An 18,725-nucleotide genomic window follows, 5' to 3' on the forward strand; every position below is an offset into this window, starting at 1 on the left:
CAGAACGAGAAGCTTTACTAATACACTAGGGGCAGGAACAATATTATTCGGTATAGGATTAAAGCAAAACTGAATACAACTACTGAAATGTGCACTAAATTGCTAGATTATATAAAACATTTTTAAAAAACCACAGCAAACTAGGTGAAAAATAGTAAAAAGATATCGCGCTATTAGTCCTGTAGTTGTCGTAGTTAAATGTACATCTCTTCAGAGTCACAAAACAAAATCTAGCTGCCTCCATGCCTCCAGTGCTTCACTGTCAGTCATTTCTACATATGAGTTAATGTTACCTCACCTGAATTAAGGTTTTTAGCTGGAGCTAAAAACAGTCAGCAGGGCTGTGAAACAGGAGAGACATTCTCAGGAAGGGCCAACAGACAGCAGCATTGCAGAAGAAAGGATAGTTTGACTAGTGGAACATCAAGACCATTAAAAAGGAGAGAGGGCTGTTAACACCTATGGAGTGGAGAGAGATTAGCAGGGACCAGGAAGATGACAAGGAGCTATGAAGTCAATGGACTCCTTCACAGCTGCCTGAATAGAAACCCTTCTGCCCCTTTGAGGCGGTTGGTTTGAAAGTTTAGGTGGAGCAGGTATCAAAGGGGGGTGCAACTGCAGCACTATCCTCCCCCCCTCCTCCCTCCCAACCTGATCTGCACCTGCAAACACCCATCTTTTGCTTTTTGTCTCCCCAGGCCTCGTCCAGATCCCCGTGAGCATGTACCAGACAGTAGTGACGAGCCTTGCGCAGGGTAACGGTCCCGTGCAAGTCGCCATGGCGCCCGTCACCACGCGGATAGCAGACAGTGCCGTCACGATGGATGGGCAAGCCGTGGAGGTTGTGACCTTGGAACAGTGATGCTGCCGCAGCAGGATCATGATGGTGTTTTTTTCTCGTCTCTTACGCGAATAATTTTTTTATGCCTCTCCAGAGATGCAATCAGGTGGCACCGAGGCTCCCGGCTGGGGAAGCAAAGGTTTTGTTAACCTTTTTTTAAAAGGAGGGAAAAAACAAATAGCAGAGGATGTGTGTTCAGTGCATTTTTATAGCTCCGCTCTGCTCCCGCAGGAGTGAAAAGCCCATTGCTGACTGGACTTTCCTTCCGCCGAGATTTAAAACCAAAATGCAGCTCCACTCCCCCAACCCCCCCGACCCCCAGCCCTCCACCCCGCATGAAGTATCTCCCTCTGAATCAGGGTGAGATTGGCAAGACTCACTCCCTCCTGTGCCCCCTGCCCCAGCAGGAAGTCACAGTGCCCCTGGTTGGAGACCATTCTACTCATGCTAAGCCAGTGCCGCCGCGACTCCCACTGTGGCTCCTGGCCACCCCCACTTTGCAAATTAGGTTTCAAAGATTTTAACATGGACTTTGAGAGACAGTTTGGGAACAGCCTGTCTTGGAAGGCACGTGCGCAACAGCGGAGGCCCAGCAGCAGCCTGTCGAAGGGGTAGTGACGTCCTTGGAGGCAGCACCTGGCTCTCAATAAAGAGGAAAGTTCTGGGGCAAAGCCAGCGGAGAGATCCCCACCACACTCCCTCCCCGTCCCCCAGATCCACGCCGGAGACCTGGACTTGCCTCTCCCGCACCCTCCAAATGTAGCCGCCACTTGAGAGCCTTCTCTACCTTCTTGCCGTGGCTGCCAGATGAGCAAGGAGACAGTCCGAGGGGCTCGGGCTGTGGGGTGAAGGAGGGGGAAGGACATGAAGCGAGTGGAGGAGTCTCTGAGCTGTGCTTTTCCCCCTTCCCTTCCTCAACGTGCCCCCCCAGGACTCGCGCTGCAACCGAAGCACATTCAGCCACGTCGCTGAGAGGTACGTCTGATTCGCACGCAGCGCATCTGTCGCTGGCATGACCGGAGCAGCACTCGGAGTGCTCTGAACAGACGGTCCATTATCCCGCCTGCGCCCGGAGGGCCCCGTTCCCAGTCCACTTCCTCGTTCAGTGAAACATGGGGATGAAACCATGAGCGGCCCCATTTTTGGGTGACCCCGTCCCTTAGTCCCCCCCACGTCCAGCTCCATTCGTGTCCCACAGGCCACGTGCCTGCTCCTGCTGTATGTGCATTTCCAGCACGGCTTTGCTGCTGCTAGTTTTTTTAATCTACTTCACATGAAAAACTCCAGACCGAAACGGGCCTGGGGCGTTTTCAGTGACTGGGGGGTTTTTTTTGTTCATTATTTTTATTTTTATTTTTTTTACTTGACTTTCAAATGGGCCAAACCTTTGCTTCCCAAAAACAGAACATGTTCCCCCTCCCCGCCCCAAGTCAAACTCCTCTCCCTCTTAGCTGCACCCCCTCCGGTGTGTGCCGCTTTGCATGGTATTTAATTTTTTATTTTAAGTGGCCATTAACACCGTTCTCCACGTCTTTCTCCGCCTTCACGAGAGTTTTCAGATTCTTGTATTTACTTGTTTTATATGAAAAAAATATCAAATGTTCTTTGTATACGTTTTTCTGTACTTTAATGAGGGGGCGGGGAAGATTTCCATAGCAGCAGTCCTGGTTCTCCGATTCATTCTTTTTTTTTTAACGATTCTTTTTTTGTTTTTTGTTTTTTTAATTGTCGTTGTGAAGCTGTCGGTGGCTTTCGAGTCCGTGTTTCTTTGGCGATGAAATAACGTTCTTTTAGTCTGAGAGATTCTCCCCTCCCTCCCCACAAAGGAAAAAAAAAAAAGCAGTCGAGTAGCAGAGCATGGAATAATCCCTGTTGTTTTCCCATCCTATTATTGCCTCATTCAATAAATTGTTACAAATGTGCTCGCCCGTGGTCGATGTGATGCTTTGCGGGGTTTGGGTAAATGGAGGGAAGAGATGTTTGAAGAAAAGAGCTACTTCCCTTCCTTGCCTGGGTTCCTGGGAGCTGACAGCTGACTCCTAGGAGCTTTTCCTCTTCTGAGTAACTACCCAGCTGGGAACTCGCATTGATACCAAGGGGAGTAGGCGATTGAGGAAAGATGCACAGGAGTATGTGGCCAAAGGACTGGGGCTTTGGGGGCTTTTTTATTGTCACTATGAAGCTGCCGGTGGCTTTCAAGTCTGTGTTTTTGCTGATGATGAAATAACGATTTTTTTTTCTTTTTTACTTTTTCACAATTTCTTCAGTAAAAGGGGTGTGCTCCCTTTACCTTAGCTCAGCTTGGATGCTAAATCACAGAGAAATGGAGCTGGAAGGGACCTCTGGAAGTCATATCTAGTCCAACCTCCTGCTTGAGGTAGGGTCTTTCCTATCCAAAACATCCTATGCCCAACCTATCTTGATGCCTGCCTGCTGGGGTCATCTGACCCCAGCAGTCTTTCCTGCCCAAGTGCAGGGGGGCTGGATCCGATGATCTGTAAGGTCCCTTCCAACTCCTAACAACTATGAAACTATCACTAAACTACATGTCAACCCTGTTCCACAGCTACAAGACATTGTCCAACACCCTAACCTGCCACCAGTAAAGCAGGGGGGATGCGGGTGATTGGTGTCCCACTGCTGCAAGGGTTCACTGGATGATAGGAAATTCATGTTGGAAGGGACCTGACAAGGTCATGTAGTCCAGCCCTTTGTTCAAGGCAGGATCATCCCTAAATAAACCATCCCAGCCAAGCATCTGTGCAACCTGCTCTTAAAAACTTTCAAGGATGGAGATTGCACAGCTTCTCTAGCCAGCCGGGTCCAGTGCTGGACCATGCTCAGTCAGGAAGTTCCTCCTAATCTTCAACCTAAATTTCCCCCTCTGCAGCTTGAGGCTGTTGCTCCCTGTCTTGTCGCTTACAACCACAGAGAAAAGCCCATCTCCATCCTCTCTATAATTGCCCTTCAGGGACTTGAAGACTCGTATCTAATCCCTCCTCAGTCTTCTCTCCCTAGTTCTTCCAACCTTGCCTTGTAAATCGTGTCTCCCCAGCCCCAGTTGGTTTTGCTGCCCTGCTCTGGACTCTTTCCAAACTGTCCCCATCCCCCTTGAAGTGTGGGGCCCAAACCTAGTCGGCTCTGAATAAAGCAAAAAAATCGCTTCCCTTGATTTACGTGTGACGTGGGTGGGTTGTTAAAATGGGCTTGAGAGAGGAGAGCCATGCTCCTTGCTGGAGAGGAAGGCAAAGCCCCTCAGTCTGGAGCAATCCCTTCCTGATCCCAAATGCAAAGATCAGTCCGACTTGGAGCAAAAGGACAAGACTCTCTAGCTGGGTTCAGTCCCAGTCTCAAACCAGTTAAATTAAAGGGGTCAGGCTAGCTTTATTCACAGTTGCCTTCCGAATCTCATGCCCGAGACTGATGGTGCCAGAGTGGCTCTCGGCACCTGATAGTGGCGTCCTTCTCGGGGTCGCTAGAGCAGCTTCAGGATGTGGGTTGAGGAGCAGCGTGTGGCTGGATTCCCTGGCCCTTCGCAGGGTGGGGAGGTTCGCCCTGGTTATTTAATTACTTCTGATTTGCAGCTTCAAAGCCTGTTGTTATCATTAAGTACTAAGTATTAATTAGTGCCACTCTCTTGGCCAGATTCCAGGTGGAAGAAGGATATGTTCCCTGCCCAAACTGACCCCGCAGACTCGATTCTGGAACTTCATTTCATCTGACTGGTGTTCATCACCTGTGCAGAAAAGTATTTTGTGTGATGCAGGCTCCTTCCAATGTGTGTGCAAATGATGCAGGAGGAAGGGGAACAACTTACTCACTGGATCAAGCCAGAAATGCATAGAATCATAGAAAACAAGGGCTGGAAGGGACCTCTGGAGGTCACATCTAGTCCAACCTTCTGCTCCAAGCAGGACCAGCCCCAACTACATCATCCCAGCCAGGGCTTTGTCAAGCTGGGCCTTAAAAACCTCAAAGGGTGGAGATGCCACCACCTCTCTAGGTAACTCATTCCAGTGCTTCACCACCCGCCTAGTGAGGAGGCTTTTCCTAACACCTAAATTAAACCTCCCGTGCTGCAATGTGAGCCCATTGCTCCTTGTCCTGTCATCTGCCCCCACTGAGAGCAGTCCAGCTCCAACCTCTTTGCAACCCCCTGCAGGGAGTTGAAGGCTGCTATTCAATCCCCCCCTGTCTCCCCTTCTGCAGACTAAAGAAGTCCAGTCCCTTCACTCTCTTCTCCTAAGTCATGTGCCCCAGTCCCCCAACCATTTTTGTTGCCCTCTGCTGAACTCTCCAATTTGTCCACATCCTTTCTGCAATGGGGGCCCACAGCTGGACACAAGACTCCAAATGTGGCCTCACCAGTGCAGAATAGAGGGGAAGAATCACTGCCCTGGATCTGCTGGCAACGCTCCTACCAATGCAGCCCAGGATGCTCCCATACCCCAGCTTCTAGGCATTGCTGTGCTGGGGAGGATGCCTGAGCCAGCTGCTGGTGCCCTGGGTCACCGTGTTGGTCCTGGCATCTCGATCCCTTTCCCAATGTTGGTGTGAGCTCCTCTCCTCCAGCCGTTTCATTTGAGGTGCAGCTCTGCCCTCCTAGTCCACATCAGCCATACGTTGCACTTCCAAGTTCCTCCTAAACGAAGGCTGCACGTGAGTGATGAACTCTGCTTCAATCATCTGTGAAGCCCTCAGTGCTCTTGCCCAGACCAGCAGCCCCAGGAGGTGGGAGAAACCGTGTCTCGAGTATGAATGCAGCGAATTGCCTGCTTTCTTTATTGCCTTTCCCAGTCCCTTTACCTTTCCCCTTCACTCTTATCCCCACCTTGAGATAACAGCCTGTGAGGGCTTGTCTGCCTATCACCTCTGCTCAAGAGGCACAGCCAGACCCTGCTCCTTTGTCCTCCCCCACAAAATACCCATCCCAGGGCACAAAGGCCACTGGGCAGTGGAAGAAACTGGTGCTGAAATTCAGTGTGTAATTCCCTCCAGACTCTGCTGATGCCTTTGGAAATGGGCCTGGCTCTGGACAGATCTAGGGTCTAGACAGGTGGGGAAACCAATGTGGTGCATCATCACATATACCAACACGCATTCTCCAGTTAAAAGGAAGCTAGTTGCTTTATTTATAGGCTAGGGGGCTTGCACTTTATTATTCAGTTTAAAATCAGAGCAAAAACAAATAGAACTATTGCCATATGCAGTATAATTCATGAGATGATACATAAAGTTAAAAGAAACCGCCACAAACTAGGCAAAAAATAGTCAAAAGAGATTGTATCATAAGTCCTGTGGTGAGTACAGTTAAAGACGTAGCTCTTATTCAGATTCATAAAACAAAATCTAGCCTTCTTGAGCATCTTGACAGCACCTCCAATACCTCACTGTCGGTCATTTCTACGCCCGATTTAATATGACTATGCCTGAGGTACAGTTTCTTGCTGGAGCTAGAAACAGTCCACATGGCTGTGAAATGGGAAAAGAGACATTCCCAGAAAGGACTGACAGCAAAAAATTGCAGAAAGGATAGCTTGACTAGTGAACATCAAGACCGTTAAAAAGGATCCAGGTTTGTTAACACCTGTGGGGTGGAGAAAGATTAGACACAGGGAGATGATGAGCCACAAAGTCAACGGCCTCCCTCCCTGCTGCCTGAATAGAAATGCCACTGCAGGCAGCTTGTTTAAAAGCGTGGGTGGAGCAGGAATCAAAGGGGGCCACGACTGCGCCACTGGGTCTGGCTGCTCCCTTCGACCGGCCCTGGGGAAGCAGCAAATGGAGGGGGTGTCTGTGCAGATGCTGTCCTTCAAGCAGGTTTCTTTGACCTCATCCTGTCTTGCCTTTTGCTCCTTTCCCACCTAATGAGCAAGTGATTGTGCTGTCAGGGGGCAGCTCAGAGAGGGCTAGATGGACCATGCTGAGTGCTGAGAGACCATGGAGTTGGCTGCCTCTGGACCGGGTATAACCCAGGCCAGCCGGGAGGATCTTCAGCTGTTCGGAGCAGGCCTTTGGCATGGGACTGACCCACCGCTGCATCCCCTAGCCCAGCTCGGCCAGCCGGCGGGAAGGCAGCTGCCCATCCCTGTCCAGGAGCCGGGTGCTAGGAAGTGAGGGGTCCGGGGGAGTCACTGTAAGTCCTTGTGTGATGCAGCCGCCAGGCTCAGACCACCCTTTGACCATTCCCTCCTGCACCTGTGAGCCTAGCTGAGATGAGGTTGCCAGGTCCCAGGCCTGGCACAGCCCACACTGGCAGCCTTGGCTGAGACACCCCAAGGGCTAAATGGGCCCTGGAGCATCTCTACCCACCTGCTGCCACAGCCAGGCCCATTCCCAGCCCCCTCCGGCCCTGGTGTTGGCAGAGTCCCCTCCACAGTCACCCATCTTGTCGGTGGTCACCAGCCCCAGCTGGGGGACTGGGATTTGCCCCCCTCTAGCCAGCCTCCCCCAGCTGCTCTGGGAGCCTGTAGCTAAGTAGGGTCAGGTCTGGGTGGGAGCAAGATGGGAAACCAGCCTGGGGCCAGGGCTCTGGTGAACTAAGAAACTCCCCCCTGTTAACATTTAGTCCCGGAGACCTCCCCATTTCTGAGGATCCCTTAGAGACAGCCAGGCATCGAGGGCTGGAGAGGACCTCGTGCCCCCACTCCGCTGCAGCAGGACGTTGAATTTTCCTCTGGGATGGAAAGGCTGGAGGTGGCCTGGCCTGTCATGGGTGCAAGCTCCTTCCCCTCCCCATCTGGCTCTCCAGCCCAGGAAAAGCTTTGTCTGTGGGCTGCAGGATGTCTCCCCCAGCAGTGAGAGACAAGGGCCCTTTCTACCCCCATCCCTTTCTGCTACAGAGGCTGGGTGCTGGATGCAGCCCAGGCTGGGCATGGGGACTGGGTTGTAGCCAATGCTCCTGCTGGCACCAACCCCACAGGGTCCTGGCTGGAGGGTCTTGCCTCTCTGGTCAGGGTCAGACTGGCACTGTTTGGGGTCAGGAGGGAATTTTATACCCCATGGCCAAATCGGTTCAGAGCAAACCAGGAGTCAGGGCGTCTCCTGCAGATCAGTGGCACTGGCTCCAGCCCCTCGGCGCGGTGGCAGCTCGCTGCTGAGCCCCTTGCAAGGACCCGCCAGGCTCTTACTGCCAGGCACTCTGTTTACGGGGCACCGAGCCTCCACCAGACACAGCACGAGACCTGTGGGGATCAGGCTGTGTTGCCTTTCCAACACTGGTCTCAGCCCTCCTGGCCCCCGACCAGACCAATGGGGCAGAAATGGCCACTGCGTGAGGGCAGCAGACACCCCGGGGCTGGTGCTGAGCCCTGGAGCTTAGGGGGAGCTCTTGGAAACTGCTGGCCAAAGGCTGAGCCTCCGCTTGCCCCTCGCTCTGGGTCCGTGGCATTGCCCCGTCCCTCCTGGCAGCACCACGGAGCTGGGCAGGCCCCAGGGGCTGCGGCTGTGGCTGCTGGAGAGGGACCAGGACAGCCTGCTCCTAATCCTGCTGGGAGGAGAGGGAGAACAGCTCCGCTCAATAGCAGACGCGGGCGCCGGGGCTTTAATCTCCGCTAATCGGGCCTTAATAAGCAGGTCACGGCCTCCTGCTGTGGCCTGCTCCTGCCCAGCCGAGCATGGTGGCTCAGCCCCGCCATCTGACCCACGGGCCAGCCCCCTGCCCCTCCATCCGGCTCTCCTGGCCCCAGGACCACTTCCAGTGACCCACGAGCCTGGGCCTGAGGGCTGGAAAAGGCACTAGCTATGGCTGGACCTCGAACCCGGAGCTGGGTGCATCCTGAGTGCAGGACCAGGTGCCCGGCTCTTGGACACGAGGACAGCTTGGAGGTCAGTAGGGGCCTTCAGGCCAACCTATCTCCCATCTGTGTGTGGCCAGGTGGAAACTGAGCCAAGCCAAGCCAGTGCCATCCCATGGCAGCCACCCCACAGCCCTCCTCCCTGCTGCCCTGGGGGCCAAGGCACACCAAGGCCCCCTTGCTTGCACCCCGGTCCCCATGGGGCTGCCACAGACCAGTGGCACATGGTTTGCTGGCTCAGGGGAGCCGTGGACGTGGCACAGGGCTGCCTGCAGCATTTGCCCCCCTGCAAAAGCTCAGGAAAGCCTGGAGGAACAGCGGGACTGTACCGAGAGGGACCACGGCCAGCAGCCATGAGCCACGGCACAGAGCAGCCAGCCCTGGGCAAGCTGCTGTGCTCCACCTCTCTGGTGGACATTGCCGTATTTACTCAAGCCCAACAGGGAGCAACCATGGAGAGGAGGAGCCCATCGTGGACGCCCTCCGCAGCCGAGCTGAGCTGCTCTTCCGTGCGGGGCAGGAGAGCGTCTTGCCACTAATCTGATCCTGTGCTTGGACATTGATAATGCACGGATAAATTTTCTAATCTGGCATTTAATTAACCGAGGGGGCAGGGTCATCTTAAATTCAAAACCGTCTTGGATTTGGGTAAATTTGAAATCGTCTTGTGCTCCCAGCTCCTTGGGGTCGAGGGGGAGTGGGGCCGTGGGCAGAGAGAAGCAGCCCCCGCCCCATGCAGAGAGGTCGATAATGCACATGTCAATGACATGCGAGCTGGAAGCATGACATCACCTGAGCCAGTGCTTATTGGCAGTGCAGGCTGCTGGTGGGTGGGGCCTGGTTACAAAGTGAGTTGGGGGCCCATTAACCCTTTCTGGGGAGGGCATGGATGTTGCACCACCCTGTGGTGGAAGCTTCCCCGACAGGCTCTGGTCACAAGATGCCACTATTTGAGGTCCAGGCGCGGGCTCCTTCCACAGGGCCCCTGTGGGCCTCGGGGCCCCTCCCAGCAATCGATAGCACGGCCCTGCTCGGGCTGACCTTGCTGCATAATTCATCAGCTCAGCCGCAGCAGCCAGCCCTGGGAAGGGAGCGGGGCTGCAAAGGCATTTCACAGCATGGTGGTAGTGGCTGGACCATGCAGCCGGGCCTGAGCTCCCGCCTCTCCCCACTGCCCTTGCACGCCCAGGTGGGGACCAGGCTCTGGGAGCCCCATCCCTTGCAGCATGGGCTGGGCATGCTGCAGCCATGTACCTGCCTTTGCTATCTGGGCCCCAGCCCCCCACAGCTCCAACAGGCCCCAAGGCTGGCTGGGAGCCCCTCCAACGCGCCTGCCCCAGGGTCTGAGGGTGTCAGGCCATGGGAGACCCTCAGGCTGCTGCTACGCTCCAGCCCAGTGGGGCCAGGGAGCTGCCCCTTACTAACAAGCAGCCAACAAGGCCTTGTCTCGTCCTCCTGGCTGCTGGTGCCAGGGGGGCATCAAGGGGCAGTATTCCCCCCCCCCCCCCCCCCCCCCCGTCAGCATCATTTCTTGCTGTTTTACTGGGTGAAACCACCCACGCATGGCACCACGTGAGAAACCGGTCTCCAGGCTAGACTGGTTTAATAGGAGCTGCTTTTAAAACACAAACCAAAGCAAAACTCAGGCTGGATCTCAATGCCAGGCCTGGCCTCAGGGGCTGCTGCCCCTGAACGCCCCCCCCCCCCCCAGCCTCAGGCATGTGGCAAGTGGGTGCTGCAGATCCACGAGAGAGAGGGGCCACGGCTGCCGTTGCACCCCCACCATGCTCCCGAGGCAGCCCGTCACTGGTCTCCTCTGCCATCAGAGCCAGGCACAGGCACGGATGACCCAGCTGGCTGCAGGGGCCCAGACAGAAAGGGGACCCAAAAATGGTATTTATTATTATTACTATCATGATCCCTGGCAAAGAGGGGGGGCAATACTAAAAGTTTGCCCGGGGCTGCCAGCAGTCTAGGTACGGTGCTTGCAATCAGCCCTCTTCCCAGCCGTGAGGCCGCTGCACAGATGGAGCCAGCAGGCTGGGGCTGCCCCCGGCCCCGGAGCGGGAGGGGAGGTCAGGGGCAGCCCCAGGCGGTGCAGCAGCAGCAGGAGAGGAGGCAGCAGGATAAGGCGGCTGCTCCTCACCCACACAGCCTGGCTGCAGGGCTAGGGACCCCGGCGTCCAGCTGGGTACACCGGCGGCTGCCACCTAGAAAGGGCTCCATCCTGCTGGCTTTTCCCCACCCCAGTCTGGGCCTAAGCTTGGAAATATGCAGGCACCGCTCAGGATTTGCACCCCAGCCTCAGAGAGGAGACCCCTCCCCTGGGGCATTGGCTTGGGCAGAGCTCCCCCGTGACCCCAGGCTGCGAGCTGGCAGGGCTGGTGTAGCGCTGGGTCTTGTCCCCTCTGCACATGGGTCATGCCTCACGCTCCCCAAGCCAGCCCCATCCAGACTTGGGGCCAAGCCAGCCATGCCACGATGGAGAAAGAGGCCCCCTCACCTCGCACGACCAGTGGCAAGAAACAAAGCCTGCGAGGGGGTTCTTGCAAGCATAGGCCACCGCGCAGGCACCGCAAACAGAGGGGCTGCATGGGTGTAAATCCAGAGCAATGCCGGCCTGGAAGGTGCTAGGAGAGCCCTGTGTGGTACCTCCCCTCTGGGTTAGCCCTGCCTTTTTGCACCCTTGCAACACAAGGAGAGGCTGAGAAACACAAGAGCATAAAAATTGCCATTGACCCTGGGTCCGTTTGGCCCAGTCTCCTGTCACAGGGGGCCGAGAGCGGATGCTGAAGGGCAGAGTGACTGGGGGGTCTCCCCCCCCCCCCGTCCTTTTCACCTTTGCAGCCTCCAGCATTTCAGGCCTAGAAAGATTGAAGTCAGAGGCTGGGTCCCTCACTCCCATTCCCAGTAGCTCCCAACACCCCTTTCCTCCGAGCACACGTCCTGTCCCTTTGCAAATCCGGCTAGACGCCCAGCTTCCACCGCATCCAGCAGCAGCGAGTCCCACCCTTTAATTCCCCACTGGGTGAAAAAGAGGGTTTAAAACTTACTGCCTGCTCGTTTCATGTTGCGAGACCCCTCTTCAACATAAGCGTGGCAAACGAGGCAGGACCTGGGCGTCCGCGGTCTGGAGACCAAGGTGGGATTCGCTAGTCGCCTCCATACCGGCGCTACGCAGGGGACAGCGAGCCGTTGTTCTCTCTGCAGGGGACAGGACTACGTGGAAACCCGAGGATTGAGGTTGGATGCTAGGGTGAACTCGCTGACGCCAAGGATGGCTCAGCGCTGGACCAGGCAAGGATGGCAGAGTGGAGGGGACCCCACAGGCCGTGAAGACCAGCTCTCTGCTCTCACAAGCAACCATTTATCTACTGACTCCTACAACCTGCCCTTTGCAACCACAGAGCACAGTCTGGTCCCCGCGGGCGGCTGGGGACTCTCCATCCCCAGGAATTTCGAAGCACAGGGCAGAAAAAACTCTTGTCCAGATGCTTGCGGCTGGCACAGGGGGTCCAGCCACCCCCGTTTCCCTACAAGCTCGGGGCTACCGCAAAGGAGACCCTTCCCCTCCATCAGCTCCTGGATGTGGTGCCCAGAGCTCCAGGCTCCTGTGGGTACATACCCACCTGCCAGGTCACGGACCCACCTAGCAGCCCCTCGCTGCCCGCATGCCGGAAGACAGCGACGTGGAGACCAGAAGCCCTGTGACCTCGGATGTGCAGGGAAGCCAGCAGATCACCTCCCGCTGCACTTACCCTCGGCCACTGACAGACCCCGCGGGTTGGCGCCCTCCTGCCCCGGTCGGGCAGCTCCCGAGCATGGTCCTGGAGCGGTGGGGTGGCGGCGATGCCGGCTGTGCCCTCGGGCGGTAGTTGGCAAGTCTAGAACCACCGGATCCTGATACCTCACCAGTGTGAGTTCTACCATTGCCAAAGACAGCGAGAGGGACCGGGCTCGGTGAGGCCGTGCAGCTGGGTGCAGGGGAGTCGTCGTCCTTCGTCCCTCGTTGCGGCAGGGATTGTGCCTCGCTTGCAATGCCGACCTGCAGACAGCAGCCAGCACAGTGCATGACAGCTGCCCTCAGCACTGTGCACCCTGGCACGGCCCAGCTGAGAGCATGGCAGCCCCCACGTGCCCCTGCAGCAGGATGCTGGGCAGCCGAAGCAGGGAGAAGGTCTGGGCCAGGGTTAGGGACCAGGCAGGAATTAGGTGCAATTGGTGCCCCAGATCTCGGGACACCACCACCACCACACACTGCAAAGGGGTCGTTGTGGCAAGGGGGACAAGGCGACCCAGCCTATTGGCATCCCAGGCAGCAGATACAACGCACGTCTGCTAGACAAAGCAGTGGGGGCTTTGTAATGCGTGTGTCCTAGGTGCTCTACTGCTCAGGGAGACTCGCCCTTTGCCCAGGCACTTGGGACTGTGCAAGGCTGGGCCTCTCTTCCCTGCAGCAGGGGCCAGCTCTGCTGAAAGGCAGGAGGAAGTGGGCAGCTGGAGCCAGCCTGGATGGTAGAGAGCTGGGCTGGGGTGTGGAGTGGGACCTTGGCAGCTGGAGAGCATCGTGGAGGACGGGAGCAGGGCTTTCTGCGTTCACTCCATCCCACAAGGAGCTGGCATTAGAGGGAAAACCTCCTGCAGCCTGAGGGGACAAGGCAGGCTGGGTGGGGGGTAGAAGGTCACACTCAGGTTTTCCCCCTACCTGAAGTGCAGGAGTCCTTGGAGGGCAGAACAGCACCTACAGCCTTAGCATTGTAGTGCTGGTCCATGGCTCATGGGTAGCATCCTACACAGGGCAGACCTGCCCAGAGTGACCGACACCCCTTCCCAGTTAAAATAGCTGGACCTTCCCCCAGGCTGCCCCACGCACAGAACCGCCCTCGCTTATGCTGCTTGGGAAGAAAACTCCCCCCTGGCCCAGCTCCAGACAGCCAAAGCCAGGGGAAATGGGTCTGGCTCCAATGGGGCTTGTCCAGGGCAGGGCTCTGCTGCCTTTCTGGGCTCTGCCACCAAGCAGGACTCAAGAGCTCCAGGTCGAGGTCTGGGCTCTGCCACTGACTGGCTGTGTGACCTCGGGCACATCCCTTTGCCTCCCTGCCACTGGCTACACAGGACATGGGCATGGATGAGACCTCGTAGCAGGCAACAACGGGCAGCCGGGTCAGCCGATGGGCATGCGGGGTGCCCGCGTCCTGTTCTTGGCCGCTCCATTCGCGACAGATGCGTTAAAAGGCCGCAGCCGGTTGTGCAGCCTGAGCCACGTGGGGCATTTTTAAGCAAGAAAATGGGAATTTGTGGCCTGCGTCACCCCGTGGAGGTCATCAGTGGGGTTGGTCTTTCAGCACAGGCAGAGAATTCATCCGCCTACCACCCTCCGGGGTGAAACCAGGGAGGACCCACTCCCAGGGCTACGAGGGAATCGAAAGCACCCCGAGAAACCAGACTCCTCTCCTCCCTGCTTCACATTCAGGCCCCTGCTTCCTCCTCTCTGCCCTGCCCCTCCTCCATTTGGGCTGCAGCGGCATGGCTCCGCTGGCCGAAGACATTCCCGGTTCCCTCCTCATTAGAGCTGCTTGCACCAAGCCCGTAGCAAGCAGTTTCCCTCCCCATCCTGGCGACACCCAGCCTGAAGCCTCCCATCAGCATGGAGCCAGGCGGGACAGGCTTGCACCACGCACAAAGCAGAGCGTGCTCCGAGATGATGGCGGCACAATGCTCCAAGGAGCCATCTCAGCACATTTGAAGCCATCAACACATCCATTAAGGCCCCCGGTTCGCAGATTTGCGGTTCCATCGTCTGTCGTCAGAAAGCCTAATACAGAGCACTATGCAGCCTCCCTATCAGTGGAAATATGACAGGAAGATCTATGGGGATTGATCTAATTTCCCCGGTCAGGAGGATATGAGCAGCAAAGTGGAGCGGGGCTTGGATTGTGCCGTCGGTGGGGAGGGGGGGGGATAATGTCGTAAGGCCAACTCCGTTATCGAATGAGCAAATGGACAGACGTCAATTCACCGGCCTCTAGAGACGGCGCCTTTTTTATTCACATGCCATGCACTCGCCTTCCTGCCCCCACCCCCAAATTAGCACATCCTAAAATGAGGAAACTGATTGTGAACCATTCGGTTAAAAGAAAAAAAAACAAACAATCCAACCCCAAACTGTGTGTTTTCCTGCTACCTTCACAAGAAAGTGTGGGTATTACTGTGGGAGGCGCGTGGTATGCGAGACATTACGGTATTTGTAGGGGAGCAGTGATAACGGGGTCCCTGCTTTCCCACCCACGGCACAAGGGAAATGCCCATGGATGGCGATGGTGCTCTTAGGGCTTACCACGATCTGGCTAACTTGAACTATTGAGCCCTCCTGGGGTTGAACAAGGGAGAAACTTCACCTGGTGCCCGCTCCGAGAGGTCTCCTGGATAGCCCCTGGTGAAGGGAAGGGAAACTATTTAGAGAACGGGGAGACGGCTTTGTCCCGTCAGCTCCGGCACAGCTCCATTACCGACCGCTAAATATTTAAAAGCCCAATCAATGCACTGGCAGGTGGGGCTGCAGGATGTTTCTCCCTCGGACGGGTTTTGCATTACGTCAGGAAGGCCCCGTGCAACCCGCTGCACCGAAAGCACAAGGAGCGGGACCCAGTTAATATTTTATGCTAAATAAGTGGCTGCTTCACTCTGCCTCGCTGCGAGGGATGGGGAGTCAGGGTGAACCCGATACGTCCCAATTAATATTTCATCAGATAAGTTTAGCCTCTTGAGCTGCTTACGGCATAAGCCAACAGCTTGCTGTTACCTTGAATTCGTGCACCGGTAGGATTATCGTAGTCGGGGCTGGCAACGCCGCCTTCAGTGAAGGGTGCCTAGTGTTTCCTAGGGTAAGACTCTGCTGGCAAGGGCTTTGCCGACTGTTTGGGATGCTCCAGGTTGGGCCTCGGGGAGGGTCTTACTAAATAACCCTTTGAAAGGCTGCTCTCTGCACATGAACAGTGCGGATCTGTTAGGCCAGCGGCTCCATTTCCCGAAGACAGTGAGTGCGCTAGATGTGCTCCAGCCCAGGGCTGGACAGGCATTTCTCTGCTACAGCCCTGGGTTGCTGCAGGGACATTCAAGTCTGGGGCAGGAGCAGAAAAACAGTCCCAGCAAAGTGCAGGGAGTGCGGAGAAGCAGCCGCACCACAAGAGGAGAGAAGAGCCAAGCCTGGAGGAGGAAACAGGAGGAATGGGTTGGGATGCAGAGGGGAAAACCGAGGCAAGGGCCCAGGATGGAAGAAACAGCAGGGCAGCGACAGGAGGGGAGGGAGGTGGAAGTCAAGTCTGCCGAGCAACGGGACTGTGGCAGAAAGAGACAGTCCTGGTGGGGAGACGGACGGGAGCGAAGAGCCTGGACGCCAAGACTGGGCCGGTGGAGGAGCAGCGAGCAAGGAGGGCACTGGAGGCGGTGGGGTGGAGGTGCAGAGAGCGGGGAAGGGGTCTGGGGCCGGGAGCGGACTGGCAAGGCCAAAGCAGCAAAATCCAAAGAGGAGCTGGGACCGGGCAAGGACACAGAGGGAAGAGTGGGGCCGAAGAGTCTGTTCCCCATCTATTGCATTTATTTGCACACCACGCACCCTCAGATCCCAGCCGTCCCCCGTTCTAGGATGGCAGGAGAAAGTCAAGTAAAATAAAACAAAACATTTCACCTTTTAACCAAACTATTCAGATCTGCCTTCTTGGTTATCACCTGGGGGAAACCGCGAGCACGGGATGTGAATGACTCAGGTACCCACTTCCAGAGCCTGGAAGTGCAAGAAGGTGCCAGCCCCGACTCGCCATCCCTCCCCTGGGAGCCAGCCCCTACCAGGGGGCATCTCCACGCCCGCAGCACTGACACACCTGAGAGGACAACCACCTACGACTGCTGTCGGTCCTGCCCTTGGCTCCAGGCTGGGCAGCGGGTCTAGAGACTCCAGCCCCTTGGCAATGCCCGGAGGAGCAGGAGCTCTGGCTTGACCGTCTCAAAACCCTGCAAGCCACAAACAAGTCGTGTTAGGAGACTCTTGCGATTGCGAAGGCTGATACCCCCCAATCGGGTAACCTCCAGTTGCTACTGGTAACAGTCTCCTTCACTGCACAGCCCTCACCTGCAGGAGGCTGGACCTCATGAGGTCGCTTCCAGCCCTGCTTTCCCATGATCCTGTGCACTGAATGAAGCACGGCCCCCGAGAGCGGGGGGAGATGAGGGCTGGCAGCCATGCCAGAAGATGCACAAGAAGGGGAATTAAGTTTGTACAGGCAGCTGGCATCTGGGCACTGCATCTTCCCTGGAGTTGTGGCTGGGTGCTGACGGCACAACCGAATCCTGACCAGCCCCAACAGCCGCAGGTTTGATCCTGCCAAACTGACAGCAGCTTTTGGCCTCTCAGCCAAAAAAACCCCAACCTACTTCCAATTCAGCAGCAGCTGAGAGGGTTAAAACCAGCTGTAAGCTGAAGACTTCAGCCCAACTGGAAGAGAAGGACCGCCTCAGCCACCATGACCGGTCCCTAAGCAGCCATGACAGTGTCTCCATGCTTCAGTTCCAGTGCAGAAATCAGCTTCCCTGCTAAAGATGCACACCCCAATTTTGGACGACTGAATTTTTTTGGGGGGAAAAAGTGGCACAGAACAGGGAACAGTTGCATGTGGTATGTGAGTAAATACAATATATTCCCCAACACTGGAGGACTAGATCAGAGCAGCATCCTTCAGCGTAGCCCCGTCCTGCTTGGTTCATTTCTATTCAGCTGTAAGGAGCGGGTGTCACAGTCCGGGCTCAGATCTGCAGGAACCCGAGTCACTCCTGGCTCGATCTACCTTCTAACATTTCCCCCCCACTCGACACATCAATCTCCACCGGCGCTGGGCGTCCGAGTTGTGACCGAGCAGCTCAGCCGCAGCCTGGTGCCTGTTCTCAGAGGTGGCGGCAGTGAAAGCATGTCTGCCCTCCAGGTTCCCCGCATACTAACGCATCCAACCAGCTGCTTCCTGGGAACATTCACGAGCGCAAGGATTAGCGGCACGAATATTCATGGCAGGCGAACGCCCGAATGGCAGCCGCAGGACTGGAATGCAGCCGTTCAAAAGGAAATCTAAGCCCACGTTGGCAGGAGAGATCCCTGCCCTATGCAGCTGGCTTGAATTGAGGGTTCGTCTTAGCTTGTTATACTGGTCTAACTGGGGAAAACCTATGGTCATTCTTCTTCCAGAAGGTCTCCTCCCACCATTCATAAACTGCTTTGCATCCAGTGCAAGCTGGGTTGATAACCAGCACACCGATTCTGGGTTTGAATGACCACGCAGGGCTTCTGGCCCTCCATCTTCTGTTCAAACCAATGGTTCGGGGCTTGGGACACAGGACTGGTGAGGAGAGGTTACAGGAACTGGGATTATTTAGTCTGCAGAAGAGAAGACCGAGGGGGGTTTAATAGCAGCCCTCAGCTCCCTGCAGGGGGTTGCAAAGAGGATGGAGCTGGACTGCTCTCAGTGGGGGCAGACGACAGGACAAGGAGCAATGGGCTCTAGCTGCAGGAAGGGAAGTTCAGGTTGAATATTAAGAAAATCTCTTTCACTAGGAGGGTGGGGAAGCACTGGAAAAGGTTACCCAGAGAGGTGGTGCACTCTCCATCCTTGGGGGTTTTTAAGACCTGGCTATACAAAGCCTTGGCTGGGATGATGCAGTTGGAGATTGTCCTGCCTGGAGCAGGGGTTGGACTAGATGTGACCTTCTGGGGTCCCTTTCACCCTCATTGAGCATGATCCTAATATAGCTTCCCCCGCAGACAAGCCCAGAGTGACTTTTCATTTTGCCCTGTGCAAGTCTAGTGCTGGCCGCCCCACACAAATGGGGGGAAACCACCATATGCTTCCAGGGAAAATTGTGACAAGAAGAGAGCAAGTCTCATTTTCCCCTCAATATTCTTGTTGCTTTGGATGAAAAGCAGATTTTTTTTAATTAAAAAATAAAAATAAAAAAATCAATGATCTTTTTAATGTAAAAAAGCAATGGAAATATTTTTGCAAGTGTTTCTCACATCAAAATACCATATTGCTGCAGACGGCATG

General features: G+C 55.7%; 1 protein-coding gene across 6 annotated transcripts in view; it reads left to right on the forward strand.

Moving 5' to 3' along the window:
- Nucleotides 1-2,763, forward strand: part of NRF1 (nuclear respiratory factor 1) — a 91,766-nt gene extending 89,003 nt beyond the window's left edge. For 5 of the 6 annotated variants that reach the window (XM_059725709.1, XM_059725710.1, XM_059725711.1 and 2 more), the window contains one exon: nt 699-2,763. In XM_059725709.1, the coding sequence (XP_059581692.1) occupies nt 699-862 (164 nt within the window). In that variant the 3' untranslated portion in view covers nt 863-2,763. The remainder of the gene's footprint in view (nt 1-698) is intronic. The other variant, XM_059725712.1, reaches the window with a different exon arrangement.
- The last annotated feature ends 15,962 nt before the right edge of the window (nt 2,764-18,725 follow it).

This window comes from Alligator mississippiensis, chromosome 4 (assembly GCF_030867095.1).
Source record: "Alligator mississippiensis isolate rAllMis1 chromosome 4, rAllMis1, whole genome shotgun sequence".
Lineage (NCBI taxonomy): Eukaryota > Metazoa > Chordata > Crocodylia > Alligatoridae > Alligator > Alligator mississippiensis.